The sequence below is a fragment of the Meleagris gallopavo genome, chromosome 11, assembly GCF_000146605.3.
Source record: "Meleagris gallopavo isolate NT-WF06-2002-E0010 breed Aviagen turkey brand Nicholas breeding stock chromosome 11, Turkey_5.1, whole genome shotgun sequence".
Lineage (NCBI taxonomy): Eukaryota > Metazoa > Chordata > Aves > Galliformes > Phasianidae > Meleagris > Meleagris gallopavo.
Window position 1 is genome coordinate 5917678 of NC_015021.2, and position 14178 is coordinate 5931855.

Genomic DNA, 14178 nt, shown 5'->3' on the forward strand with positions numbered 1-14178 from the left:
TAGGCTTGCCACACAGCATATCCAAAGCTTATATTGTTGCAAATTGTGGAAAGTATTTAGCATTCTCACTTACAAAACCAATACATGTATTTTATCATTTTTACTACAAAGACCTCATTTGCAGTTCTCAAATAGTTTAATACTCAAACAATCTAGAGTTCAGATGTATTATTTACAACCTATTATGCAATGGTCCACAGAGATCTACAAACAAGCTTTCCTGACTACAGATCAGTACTGGATTGCTTGTTTCTGGTCAAGTTTTTGTTGCAGCTAGAGAACAGGGTAAGTCAAAATGAGACATCTTGTTAAAAAGAAAATTACACTATTATTCTGCATAAGCCATTCAACTACTTTTCAGAGGTGGAAAGAGCTTGTCAAATGCTTTCAGATTCCTTCTCTCATTAAGGCACTCTAAGTGTTACAAAGCAACCATTTGAGGCTGTGAACAACTGTGAGACATAAGGATGCTTCCCTGCTTGTCCACATCCTTCTTCTGTGAAGAACTATCATGAAACAATCATAACCAGATCTTCTGTAGTTGGTGTCCTCTGTATCTATCACGTTGTAGACTCTACTTAAACCATCTAACATAAATTGGAGTTTCTCTTAACACCTCAGGCAGGTCCAAGGATCCCAGGAAAGGGGTTGATCCTCTGGTACTGTGTTGTAAGAAGCTTTGCATACATCTGAAGAACTAGATGAACCAGAGAAAAGGTCTGTATGAGCTGGCAAGGACACAATAGAGAGTACAGCTGTACATCCCTAGCTGGGACCATTCAGCAGCTGTTTGTCTCTAGGCTCACTGGTTCATCATGGGCCTACTGTTGTGGCTCAGTCAGTTCCAGTGCAGCACATCTGAGAAGCCATCCCTTCAACCTAGAATTTGAACGTGGGCTGTATGAAGGAAACAGAGTAGAATGGGTGTTGTTCGTTCATACAATGAAAGAAAAGATGTATCATCCAAATAGACTAAGTGAATATCAAGAAATATTTTATTGTACATGTAATCAAAGTTTTAAAAAACAGACAGGAAGGAGCAAGGGACAGATTTATCTAGCATTGCTTAACTATGCAGAGTACAGAAATACAACTAGTAAAGACTGAGCACATACTAATATCCTTTGCTCCCCTTCCCTGCCCCCAATGAAAGAGATTATACAAGCAATGTTAGTAAAGCTTCAAATCAAGCTTTCTCAGTAATTGCACACTTGAGCTGACATAGTTGGAAGTATGTTCAGTTTCATGAGAGAGTATGTGTATTCAAAAGAGTTGTTTATAAACCAAAACACCATCTCTTTAGTGGTTTGTAAGCATTACTTGTTTAACACCAAGAGTATATTTAAATGACTAATGACTTAGCAGCCATAATTGTCTTGTTATATCTGAACTGACACTATATTTAAGTATATCAATTATAGAAAATAGATTCCTTAGGTTTAAGAATATGTAGTAGAGAATATATTATCTAGTGATAAAACCTTAATGTAAGATAAGTGGTTGTCAAGAAGTGGAAGTATTCACAAAGAAAGGGAGAGAGCTGCATGCTGATTTGGGAAATGTTGACTAATCAGAACTAAAAAAGCTGAAGCTCAGGAGTATTGGCTGCAAAGGAGTTATTACACTTCAGTATAATTGGTGTAGGAGTTTCAGAATACTTGGTTTAAAAAAGAAAACAAAACAAAAAAAACCTATTCATCTCACATCTACACTAAGCTTCCAGCTTAACACACAACCCTAGATCCTCCTTACCACAGCACAGTAGAATCTTAAATAGCTCTATCCATGTGTTCTGCCTTACACCCTGCAAGGAAGACAACTGCCATTCTCTTCCAAAATCAGATAGGAAGAAGTCTGAAAATGAATGCAGAGCGTTATTGGGGCTTACTTACTCCCTTAAAACACTCAGCCTTCTTCCTGAGTTACAAGGGTGAAGGCTTTCACAGCAGAAAGCTGTAATTTTTTCTAGAACAAGCCGACTGACTCTCAATAATAAGAAATAAACCTTTACCAAAAAATGTAAGCTATACAGCATGTATCAAGGAATGAATCAGATCAGTTTGACAAGTGCTAAATCCTAAATTGAAGGCAAGACAATTTTGGGGGTTGACACAAAAGACAGATTTGTCTATTTTTCATTGGCTTAACACACCTGGCAAATTAAATGACTGCTAGCAAAACTTCTGGAGAAGGGCCAGGAAAAAGTAGACAAAGCCAGACCCAAGATAACAGTAACTACCATATTCTGGATTCTAATGCCCTTTTGAAGACTATCAGCTTTTCGGCTTAAAACAGAAGAGAATCATGGTTTATTACTTACACCATGATCTTCATATGCTTCAGCCTATAGCATGGTCCAATGCAGATTATTAGCATCAAGCTAGACAACCAGGACTTGAGTTCACTAACATGCATAGCACCACTTGATCATTGCTGCATTAAAGTCAGTCTAATCTTCTAGTCCTCTGCCAGAAAGTGCCTGCTACCTTTGACACAACACTATCTACTCTGGGCCAGCTGACCTACCCACATTTTGTCTTCACAAATATGCACCTGTTTTCAGAGAAATCTAAACAGCCCTAAGCTTAGAATTCTGACACATGACCCGAACTTCTGAAGTTCTCTTTTCAGTACTCAGAAGTAGGAAATTCATACGACCAACAGACCAATTTATTGCTAATCTCAGTTATTTCCTGTTATATGCCAAATACAATTTTTAAAGCCTCCCAGTTCCTCTTCATACTTCTCAGCTTTAACATCGGGAATGATCGATACAGATCTCAGAATTAACAGACTTGGGTGCAAGGCAAAAAACAGCAGCTGTTCTGTATCTCAGTAACTACTGCTTTGGATAGTCTCAGTATTTATCAGTTTTAGGCAACACCAAGGCAGTATTTAAACGTATGCTGCATTTTAGCAGAGACAGGCTACCTACCACTAAAGAAACATCAGCCTTTCCACAGGAAAAAGTCTCTAAGACTTAGCAGGCCATTTTTTCTTAGCCATAACACTTAACAAGGCAGATTTACTTAGCTTCCCATTCTAACAGCATTACAGAATTGTCAAAGCATACAGCTCATCCCAATGGCCTGTCTTTAAAGTAGAGTAGCTGGGCTGTACATTTTAGTAAGACCTACAGAAGTTTGTTAGTTATGCTAAAACTCTACTTAAGAACCTAGAAGTGTTTGAAGAATTACCAACTACCTAAACAGCTGTCCCACAGAAGTGATTTCACTGGTGACTGAATTTGAAGACAAACACTACAAGAAAGTCAATAAAGGAAATCTTGTATGCTCAAAGGTTCTCTTACTATCTCATCTGAAAGAAGCTACCTGCCACTTTGAAGTATTTCCTCCTTCCATAGGAATAACCAACACACCTTTTGGAGGCAGTATAAACAGTGACTGCTCAAAAGTATTTATACAGGATTGCTTTTTGGAAGAGAGAATAAGTTATTTTACTACTTGAACAAACTGAGTGTACTATACTCATTTTACTCTGGTAAGTTTAAGCTACAAAGTATCTGTACAAGATATATCAGCAGAGATAGCACATTGTTAACACTACATATAAATCAAGTAACGACAGGTCCTTTCATCAAGGTGTCATATTGCAGGTAAGCCATTTTACATTAGTCCAAGAGGTTGTGAAACTGCACTTCCGCATCAAGTGATTCCTGGTGAGCCCAGCAGAAAAGCTGTGCTCTATAGAGGTGACTGTCCATCCTGGAACAGCAGCAGGAGAAGAATCAAGCAACCAGTGTTTGCGGTAATGTTCTTAAGAAGGATTCCACTCATTGGGTGCATATTGCTGTACATAAGGTGCATAAACCTGTCAGGTATTAGATCAACGTGAAGAGAAGCCAGTTGCAAGGCTGCAACCAACTACTGGCGTCATGTCCCAGATCTAGAAGAAAATAACGTGGAGAATTATATAGCAACAATAAGACCTAAAAGATATTTCTCTAACAGGCACAGAAGCAGACAAAGACTTCTCTGGACATGAGGTAGTAAATCCTGTTTACATTGGATTTGAGGAGGACAAGGAGGTATACCAGCCTTACAAACCAACTGCCATTCAGTCTCAGAAATATCTACTTCCTAGCAGTCCTCTGGAGGCCTGGTCTAAAAAAACTGTACTATGAGTTTGATATAAACATACTTAGAAAACAACAGGGATAGCCTGGAAGAGTCTTCGGTTCTGGCTAGCATGGAGGATGCATAATTTAAACATAACAAGATCCTACATCAGTCTGACTTCCAAGTCACTGTTTCATAAACAGGGCTTTTAGTGGCAACGCTCCAAGAAAGAAGCCGGGAAGCTCAGAGCTTGCACTTTTTATCATGTCTATATCTTTAAAACCACTAGCAGATTCTGCTACTGCTGACACCTGCTTTGTTTGTCCGGAAGACACCAATGGTAACCATTTCTGACAGCTAGACTCTATACAGTGGACTTACAAGTAATTTCCTTATTCGGCTGCACAAAGGACAGCCTTCATCCTTGATTCTTGCTACACAGAACAGTTAGTTTTATAGCAACAGTTATTGGAAATATTATTAAATGTAAATACAAACATCAGTTCTCTACTAAATTTGTCTAATGGATGGAGAAAAGAGGGACTTGAATACCTTCACAATCCGATCACTCCCACAAGTGACCATTAGTCCTCTGGAGATGTCCATGGACATGTGTGAAATGTTGTGCTTTCCTTCATGAAAGGTTGCCAGGGAAGTACGGCTGCAACAGAACAGTTCAAACAAAGCTGAGCCATGAGATGAAGTCTAATGGCACCATTACAGCAGTGGAAAATGAACTTCCAAGAAAAATCCTTAAGTCCAGAGAACTGCAGTGCCGTATTAAAGGGGACAGAATTAAATCAGTGAGTCATGCTAAAGCATTGCTTGTATAATTAGTTATACGGGTGTGACAATTCCTGACTTTCCCTGCCTATTAAAAATGCTAGAGCAGAAGTGGGAAATAACTTAAGTAAACAGTATTCTTTCTCATTACATTTTTACCCGCTCACTACTGTGAGTAAGGTAGAGCACAGCATCTCCTTTTCAAAAATCTTAACAAGACAAAAAGAGTGCTCCTTCACAACTCTGCCTAATGAGACAGTAAATGATGTCTAACCCAATTTGCTAGCATAGGAAAATAATGTTGGGCTGTGAAAACACTGTTGAAGAAACAATTTTCAGTAAGTATACATAAACTGATGCATACACAGTCTGGCATCTGTGATGCATTATCAACCACCCACTTAGCAATTTTAAGTGCAATCAATAGCCCTTATCTACAAAGAAATAGAGATGAATTTGTTTCAACCCTAGACCTGAGCTCATGAATAAGAATAAACTGGATATAAGAGCTTTAATACCACATCTGGTCTAACTTCACTTGCAAAGATACTTGAGAAATCTCTGCCATTATACTGCTTTGAGTGCCCAAAGCAAAGGCAGCCTATTAGCAGAGAGTCATCTTAACATATCTGCATGACACTATGTGAAGATGGATAGCAAGCACAAGAGTTTCAGCACCTCAGCAGCATCACTTGAATTATTACTCCTTAATACTCACTCTTCATCCTTGATTGATTCAAAACAGGAATCACAGACACGGACCTGGAACTCAAATCCCATGATTGGGTAACTTGACCGTTTGGTACTGCACTTGCCACATACTGCTTGCCCACATTTTCTGCAGTGATGCTTCACGGAAGAAAACAAAAGACAAACCAAAAAAATCATTGCATTGTACCACTTCATCATTTTATCAATTGTTTGTTGAGTAACAATATGTAAGGAAGCCTTCAGTTCTTTTAAACTCAAACCAAACACTCTGGAGTTCTAAATGGCTTTCTTGCCACTAGTAGGTTTACCTCTGCATCCTTCCTTCTCATCTCTTCTTTCACAATCTTATGAGAGCAGAGGAAAAAGGGTTGGAAAGCCGGCCAAGGAAATACAAGTCCAAGAAAGCCAGAAACACAGTGCCTCAGTGTCTGTCTAGACCCTCTAGATACAAAGCTATCTGGATATGTTTCACACTGTTGTCCAGTAAGAGAAGGGTCACCACTGCTTCACTGAACTGGGTACTCCACAACATGATAGGCTGCAGTTTGCTCAGTTAGGGGAGCTGTGCATTACTTTACACAACACTTGATATCTGTCCTCAGCTCCAGAGAACTGAAAAATTCAGAGAAACCCAATCAAGGACTCCCAGCACAGCCTTCTTTGGCCAGTGCTACAAGTTTGATGCAACACTTCTCACAGAATTAGAAAGTTTCTTAGTATTACCCAGAAGCTGTGAGCTCTCAAACACTCATTTCAAAGCACCAAAATACCAAAAATACCAAGGTCTAACCGTGTTAGTGATTTTCTGTTTGCTTTTTGCTTAAGTGTTGAAGTACAGCTAAACACTCAAATGAGTGATCTCACCTGTCGCAACCCTAATGTCTTTGTGTCCCACATTTGCTTTATATTCCAGAAGAACGGTTGTTCACACTTCTGACAGGAATCACTTTCTAGCCACTGAGGAGCCTATAAAACAAAAGACATGAAAGCGATTAGAATTCTCTCAGCCAAGGAAGTTTGTTTTAAGAACCCACAACAAAGTTTTACTTGGAAAACTGCCATTTCAGCTCTGGATATTAACACAGTAGATTACCTTGGGTACAGTACAAGGAAGTTAGTACAAAGCACAAACAGAATCTCAAGTCCTAACGTTTGTTACCAAGTTATACACCTCCTACACTTTTTAAGCCCAAAGCTGTATGCGATAAAAAAATAAATTCAAACACTCAAAGACTGCAGCTTTGGCTGCCTAGACAATTTCCAATGCCTTGTGTAATCTAAGTTCTAACAGCTACAAGGCTGTCATGCTCCTCTCTACAGGAAACTGCAGAAGTAAATTCTTGAAGCAGTAATCTTTTTTGCTTCCTCAGATTCACAGCTTTAAATAATTAAGAAATCATATGCATTTGCCATCCTGTCCATATTTTTATTAAGCATTTCTCCTACCAGTAATTTTCTTGACATAAATAAACTATGCCAAATGAAAATAGGGCTTTCACACATTTCAACACACTTGGATACCTTAAGGGATAGAACGAAACTCAAGAATTTTTCTAGCACATAGACTTGAACTGGAACATGTATACCACATACAACTTTAAGCACCCAATGGGGAACTCTCCCCAATACGTGACAGCAAGAAAGCTGGAACAACCATGAACATCTATCTTCAGTTCACTTACATCCATTACTGATAGCAATAAAGCAGTAACATTGTCAATTGCACCATCTCACCATAAACATTTATTAATACCAAATGTCCAGTTTGTAGACCTTCAACCTTGACTGCATCCCTGTCCTTTCACCGTGCTAGTGGAAAATACTGTAAAGGCTGGTAAAATGTCTAGTGTGGGAACTGGGGAGTAGGAAGGAAAACAGAGGAAATAAATTCTCACTCCACCAAGTGAAATTTTCATATTGCTTCTGTTACTTACAATAGCTGGTTTCAATTAATGCTGTTTTTTAAAAGACACCGGTTTTACTTCCTAGTTCCTCCTAACAGAAGGACAGGATCTCTTCTTCTTATTTTCAGGCACTAAGTAGGCCACAAGACTGCGATCACTACTACTAACATACAGTTGGAACTGCCTAAGATCAATAGGTACAGCTGGCAGTGCAGTTACCATTCCTTCTGAATAAAAAACTTTGTCTTCTAATCTTCCTGTATATTTGAAGATACCCCATAACATGACCCATCAGCTAACCCTTCAAAGGCAGCACATTCGGCACCCTACAAACATTTCATTTCTTTGCTTCTGGATTAGGCTTGGTTATGTTTTTCCAATAAGTTCTGAAACATCACAGCTGTTCTAAGGTAACTGCATTATTTTAATTGTGTTAAAATTGTCTATTGTTTAGGAGCTGTCTTAATCCAGAAGAGAAATTGCCGCATCTCGTTTTCCTAACTGTATAACAAGCCAATTGCTTGTAAACATAAACATGCACAAAGTCACTAATACTCTAGAAGTTCTGAAGAGAGATTTTCATGCTAAAAATGTTAGCACCATCACATACAGCATTCAGTGTGCCCAGCGTAGGTCAAAAAAGCAACAGGATAGGGGAGGCTGAACCTTAAATACACCTTATGGGAACAACCAACACTAATTCGTATGACTATGGTTAATGAAAGGCAGCAGTAACACGTATCTTTTCAGTTCCTATGGTGAATATGAATCAATGCAGAAAGAATGTGGATGGCAGGTTCAGCTGACATGCTCTGAGGTCTTTCATAAACGAACACACACACTCTGTGGACTGAATCTCTACATTTTGACTTGCATCTAAAAATCAACATACTTCTTTATAGGCTTTGACATGAGTTGAGAACTTAGTCCAAGATTTCTGAAGTACAGTCCATTTGTTTCAGTACTGCAAAGGCCTGCCTACTTCAGAATGTTCCAGTAGCAAGGGCTGTAGCTATCCCAGGCTCAACATGTCTCATTGATATGGGAAACTAAGCCCTCCCGAGCCTGTCCTGCACATCTACCCATTACAATGCAGTATGACAGCCACTAAAACTGAGCAGGTTTTAATGACAGTCCAGTCTGAAAGTTTCAGGCAACACAAGGAAAACAGACAGGGAAACAGATTAAGAAAAGCCGTATCAGCCTCCAAAGAGGAAAAACAAAAATATATCTTTTACCTAGAGCATGATCTTACCTCTTCTCGGCTGATATCCATGTTCCAAACTGCAATTCCTCCATCAGCTGAGCAAGATACTAGCTGCCGTGTCAGCTGAATGTAACAGATAGCCTGCACCTTGTCACTGAAACAGAGCACACGTTATTTATCCATAAGCATTTAAATCAAGCTTAGTTTCCCAGAAAAGCCTGATTTATCATTGTAAACTTACCTAGAAAGCCAAAACTGATTTCCAGACACTTTTTGCTAAGTCTACATAGAGCTATGATGATAAGTGAATTGATGCTGCCACGTAAGCACTACTCTAGCATCAGGATGTTCACAAGAACAGTGCTGTTACAGGCTTGACTAGAATACCAGAGGTACAGCTCCATATTAACATTTGCTGGCAGAAAGCACTGACAGTGAGCAGAGTGCAATTTGCCTCTGTGCCAACTGTGTTAGCAAGGAAAACCACTTACCAAAACAGAGACAACTGGAAAAATCAAGAGAAATGCTTGTTTCAGGATATAGCTAGAAAGCAGATGGAGCTTCTACTTTTGCTAATAAACCACAGTAAGTCTGTAGTTGCAAAAAAAAAAAAGCATGCATTCACTAATAAGACAGATGGCTGAATCCTGAACAGAGTCATGGCAAAGTGAAAATCAATCAAATAAACTGAACAAATGATCTCAAAAAGTATTAAAAATGCTTTGCAACATCTAAGTTTAATTAAAAAAAAAATAACCAAAACGTTCTGCTTTTCAGAACTTACTTTCCCATTCAATATGAAGTTTGATGCTAAGTGAGATGTCAAATGAGAAACTAATAATGTTATTAGTCTTCACCAGGATACATGATGCAGCAGTAACAGCAGTATAAAGTCCTCTAGTCACTGTCGCCAGTTACACTTTTGTAACCAATACTCTATTATTAGTTCTTTAGTCATAAAACTAAATCCTCAAGATTTAACAACAGTTCTAGGGCTAAGGCCTAGAGTCTTGATTAAAGGTGGATGGAGGCATCTACAAATTTCACAAAAGGAGAATATGCACTATAGAAATACATCTTTAAACAAAAACAAGGTCTCTATAACCACTGCATTTCTAAGTAGAACATACCTTCAATGGTGAACTGCCTGTCAGATTAAGGCCCTAGATTTAAGAGAAGCAGCTAGATAGTGTTGTCCCTCTAAAAATACTGATTAAATACAGACAACTACATAATCTACAGAACAGTGGAGATGTAACATGTTTTTATGAAATCTAGAGATCCACTCCAGTAATTTAGTTTATCACCTCACAGACCCTCACAAGTAACTCAGTTAAGTGTTTACAATACAGAAGCATGCAACTTTATGTAAAAGTTCAAGCAATGCGATTGAAGACTTCTTTTGTGTCACATTCTTATTATCTGTGGTTTAGAAGCGCCAAGCCTGACCAAAAAAATGTTATCAGTAAGCGCTTTCCTACTACTGGTTATCCTTCTTTCCCTCGGGTATCTTCAGTTATGCAAAAAGTTCTCTTTGTTATTCACAAAGATTTAAACATTTTGCCATGCTATTTAGTCTTCCTACCACTCTGTGTTTGTTACAGAACATTCAGAAAAGACAAAACACCATTACATACTGATGGCCCTGGAGCAGCAACGTTCTTCCTTTCCTTCCACCAATATCCCACATGATAATGCTGTGATCAGAGGCACCCGAGAAGAGCAGTCGTTGAACAGGATCCCACCACAGGGAAGTAATACTTCCTATGAAAAAACATTCTGAAGTTAGGTCTAAGGGAATAAGTGCTATTAAAGTGAAACCTGACATACTCCCTTAGTACAGTAGCAAATACTGAAAGCCTTAAGGCAAAGGTCAGCATGCAAGATGTAGTCTTGCTAAAGAGGTAAAGACTGGTGACAGAACAAAACCATTCTGAAGAAGAATGTTAGAAGCAAAGCATATTTCAGAAAGTTTGAGAGTTACCAGTTTTCTGCCCCTTGTACTTGTCTGCATGGTTTTAAGAGCTGGCAGGTTGTTATGTGATCCCTAAAAGGGGAGAAGTGTCAAAGCTTTCCAAGCAGAAAATAGAATCCAGAATACAGTAAGGTGCTTACTCAGTGGTTACAGACTCAGTGCATAATATTCATAGGTAAACCAAGTCCTTTACATAACTATTTTTAACATGAAAATAGTTGGAATAAGAAACTAAGTGACCATTTTACTGGGAGTCTGTCAGCAAATTCAGACACTGTGTACTTAACTACAAAACCACTTTCAGAAGGCCCAATCTGACTGTGCCTCTCCTTATTCAAATGAAGAATTCAGTCATCCAGCCACATGAGTCAAACTAAATCTGATATGCACAGTAATATGATAGGAGACTGAAGTAGTAATTTTGTCACTCACACCAGAACTTTTTTTGCCCCCCTTTTAGACAGACATCCTCCCTTTTAACTAAAGCATTCTTCCATTGCTCAGTTATTATCAAGTCTTGTTAGTCTGATAGCAAGATGAAAAGTAATTATAGCCCAAAACATTTCCTTTCAGCTCTCTGCTGCAAGAGATCTGTCTTGTTGCTCTTAGGACTATTATCATTTTCAGGCTGACCCATTTGGGAGCAGTTATCTCAGAGAACAGTGACCACCTGTTCCATACAAGGCAATTCAAATGTTATTTTCAGCATTACACAGAGTAGCCTATTAAGTACAGAGAATTCTGGAAGTTGTCTTTTGGGATAAACTCTAAAGCCATTTAAATTGCAAAGTACACAATGCTTCCTTACAAAGTCACAGTTAAAGCAAGCACCGGAAAAGAAACAAGTCAAAGTAAGACCTCTGAAGTCTAGCACGCACAGACCATTCAGAGAACCAGCTGCCACTCAGGTTTAGAGTTACCTGGCCTAGGGGATATTACACAGACACCTGGGAAATAGGCTACACAACCTGTTTTGCTTTAAGAAGGGGGAAAAAATGGAAGAGCTCAAATTACGCTAACATAAGAAAAACCTGTTTTGGTCTCTAGTTTAACCAGCTTTTATACTAGATCAGTTCTTAGTTTTGAGGACCACAGTACTCTTAAGTAATTTATATTTAAGCCAAAGTTGTCTGCCATGCAGACAGTACTTTGAAGCTCACTGCAGCTCAGACAGACAGAATTAGCACTGTGACATCCAGACATGCTGCTTCCAAACTAACAATGCCATCTATCAAGGAGATGCATTTGAATACAGACTGCTACAAAACATTCGGAGGAGGTAAAGCAGGGCCAGGAGGATTATTTTGCACTTAACTGAAGCAAACTGAAACTGACAGCAGAAGATGCATTTATCATTTGAAAAATTCCAATTTGCCTTTCCTACTCAAAGCCAACTTTGTCATTTCACAGTCGCCTGCAAAGCAGGAGTCTACACAGCTTTAGCAAAGTCTACTCTATACTTAAAGCTATTAGAAAAGACGGCCTTTTCCAATGGGCCAGATACTCATGATCATTAAATTTACCCCTTCACAAATGCAAATTAGTCAGCTGATAGTGAAAGTTGTCAGTATCACAATAGTTATTGCCTTATTTCCCTCAGCACATCAGTAAATAGTGTGTTCCTTCTGTAAGTTTGCATTCTTGCCTTACTCGTTACTGCAGATGATGGCTCCACATCGTGCTACAGACTATTTGGTTCTCCATGTTCTTCATCTGATAAGGGCTTCAGCTATACTACATAAGATGAGACATTTGTCTTTGACTAGACAGCTGATTCTAAAAGGCTCTCAAAACCTCTTGCATATAGCTTAGCTTCTGCTGAACATAGGAAATCACAAACTAAAATCTCATAATTGAATGACCAGAGCAGGAGGGACATCACTGGAAAGAATTAAACAGCTTTTTAGCATCTAGGTTTAGGCTTGCTCAAGCTACTTTTAAGTATTATATTAACACTAGATCTGCAGGGGGAAGAAAAAAAAAAACAACACATTCTAGTTCTTTCTCTTCAGCATCAGGGAGACTAAAGTTTTTAAAGGTGGCCATCTAGTGGATAAGTTGCGCTTAACTGAATGCATGTTTATTTTCTCATCTACAGTGAAAATACTTCTAAGTGTATACAGAACTAAGATTTCCCTACAGCAAGGATGCATCTGTTCTTTAAGAAGCAGTGAACTTGTGCAGCTTTGAAAGTTTTCTGATTACTATGCTGTACTAACTGTTCATGCAATATGTATCCTTAGGAGCTGCATATCCAACCAAATGTCTCATCCTGATTTACAATAAGGCATAATAACCTGAGTCAGTTGGAATCAAGAGAAAGAGTTACTTTACCTTCATGCCCTTTGAGTGTTGTGATAATCGAGCATGTGTTCTGCTCAAGCTTCAGGAGAGTGATCTGGCCAGAATAATCACCAACAAATGCATACCGAGTTTCATAATCATATCTGAACATCAATCAAGGAGAAACCTCATTTGTTCTTAAAAGTATTTTAAGGAATTGAAACATAGAACATACACATCAGTTACAAAGTCAAAACAAACTGGAAAAGAACATCTTAGTACGCTGGATAAATATTTACATAACTACATCTAAGAGGGCTGGAAGCTGCATTAGCTTAATACTTTTCATTTCTCTCTTCTCACCCCTCCATACATAAGCAAGTAAGACAGTATGGAAAATGACATAAGTCATTAGAGAAGCCATGAAGTAATCCATCCCACCATTTAAGATAATCTAAGTAGATTTAAACCATTTCTAGCACATGTTTACAGAACATACTTGTGATCTTCCACAAGAGATGCCTTAGGCTACTTGTTGTATTACAGAGCTACCAGCAGAATTATTCCAATGGTCACGGGGTGCTATTCAGACTTAGATCTACTAGTTGCCCCTATAAACTCTCAGCTTCCTAGCATGTTATACTGGCTAGCACCCCCAGAACAGAAAAACTAAATTCAAGGATGTTGACCATCCACAGATAGTTTACCTTATGAAGTAGAAGCATACTCCCATTGTTGTAGCTACTGAAAATAAGACATCATTGAATATATGTTCTTGCTCTCCACTTTCAAGCTTTCTGATGCAGGTCCTTGAACACACTACTGAAGACTGAAAAGTATTTCAGAAGGGGTTCTGCCACAAAACACTGTCACAAAAGCCACAATACATCCTAACAGAATCTGTTAAGATCACACGCTTTGCATCACAACAGTTTTCAGATATTCCATTCTTCTTACTGATTGTCAACTGATTGTCTCCAAAAACTACAGGACAGGAAGCTGGATGGAATCAGACTGTTTTCCACATCTAGAAGAAGTATGCTATTCAGGAAATAAAAACTAAGAAAAACCCCATACATCTGATCCACATAACCCAAGAGTTGTTAACTCACCTGTTCTTTTGGAGCCATACACACAAAAAAACCCCACAGAATCACAGAACGGCCAGGGTTGGAAGGGACCTCAAGAATCATGGATCTCCAACCCCCCTGCCACATGCAGGGCCACCAACCTCCC

General features: G+C 38.7%; 1 protein-coding gene across 1 annotated transcript; it reads right to left on the reverse strand.

Moving 5' to 3' along the window:
- Positions 1–977: 977 nt before the first annotated feature.
- WDFY1 (WD repeat and FYVE domain containing 1) lies at positions 978–13129 on the reverse strand. Its single transcript, XM_010716441.2, has 7 exons — positions 12994–13129; positions 10322–10448; positions 8733–8838; positions 6438–6539; positions 5581–5711; positions 4632–4740; positions 978–3906 (listed from the first exon to the last, which is right to left on the reverse strand). Exons 1-7 carry the CDS (start codon positions 13112–13114, stop codon positions 3847–3849), a joined length of 756 nt encoding a protein of 251 aa, XP_010714743.1. The 5' UTR covers positions 13115–13129; the 3' UTR covers positions 978–3846.
- Positions 13130–14178: the final 1049 nt, after the last annotated feature.

Coding starts and splice junctions, on each gene's coding strand:
- WDFY1 (XM_010716441.2), bottom strand. CDS start 13,114: ATGTTCAGATATGATTATGAAACTCGGTATGCATTTGTTGGTGATTAT. Junction 8,839..10,321: donor TTGCTGCTCCAGGGCCATCA/GTATGTAATGGT, acceptor GCTCTGTTTCAG/TGACAAGGTGCAGGCTATCT. Junction 5,712..6,437: donor AGACATTAGGGTTGCGACAG/GTGAGATCACTC, acceptor TCTTCCGTGAAG/CATCACTGCAGAAAATGTGG.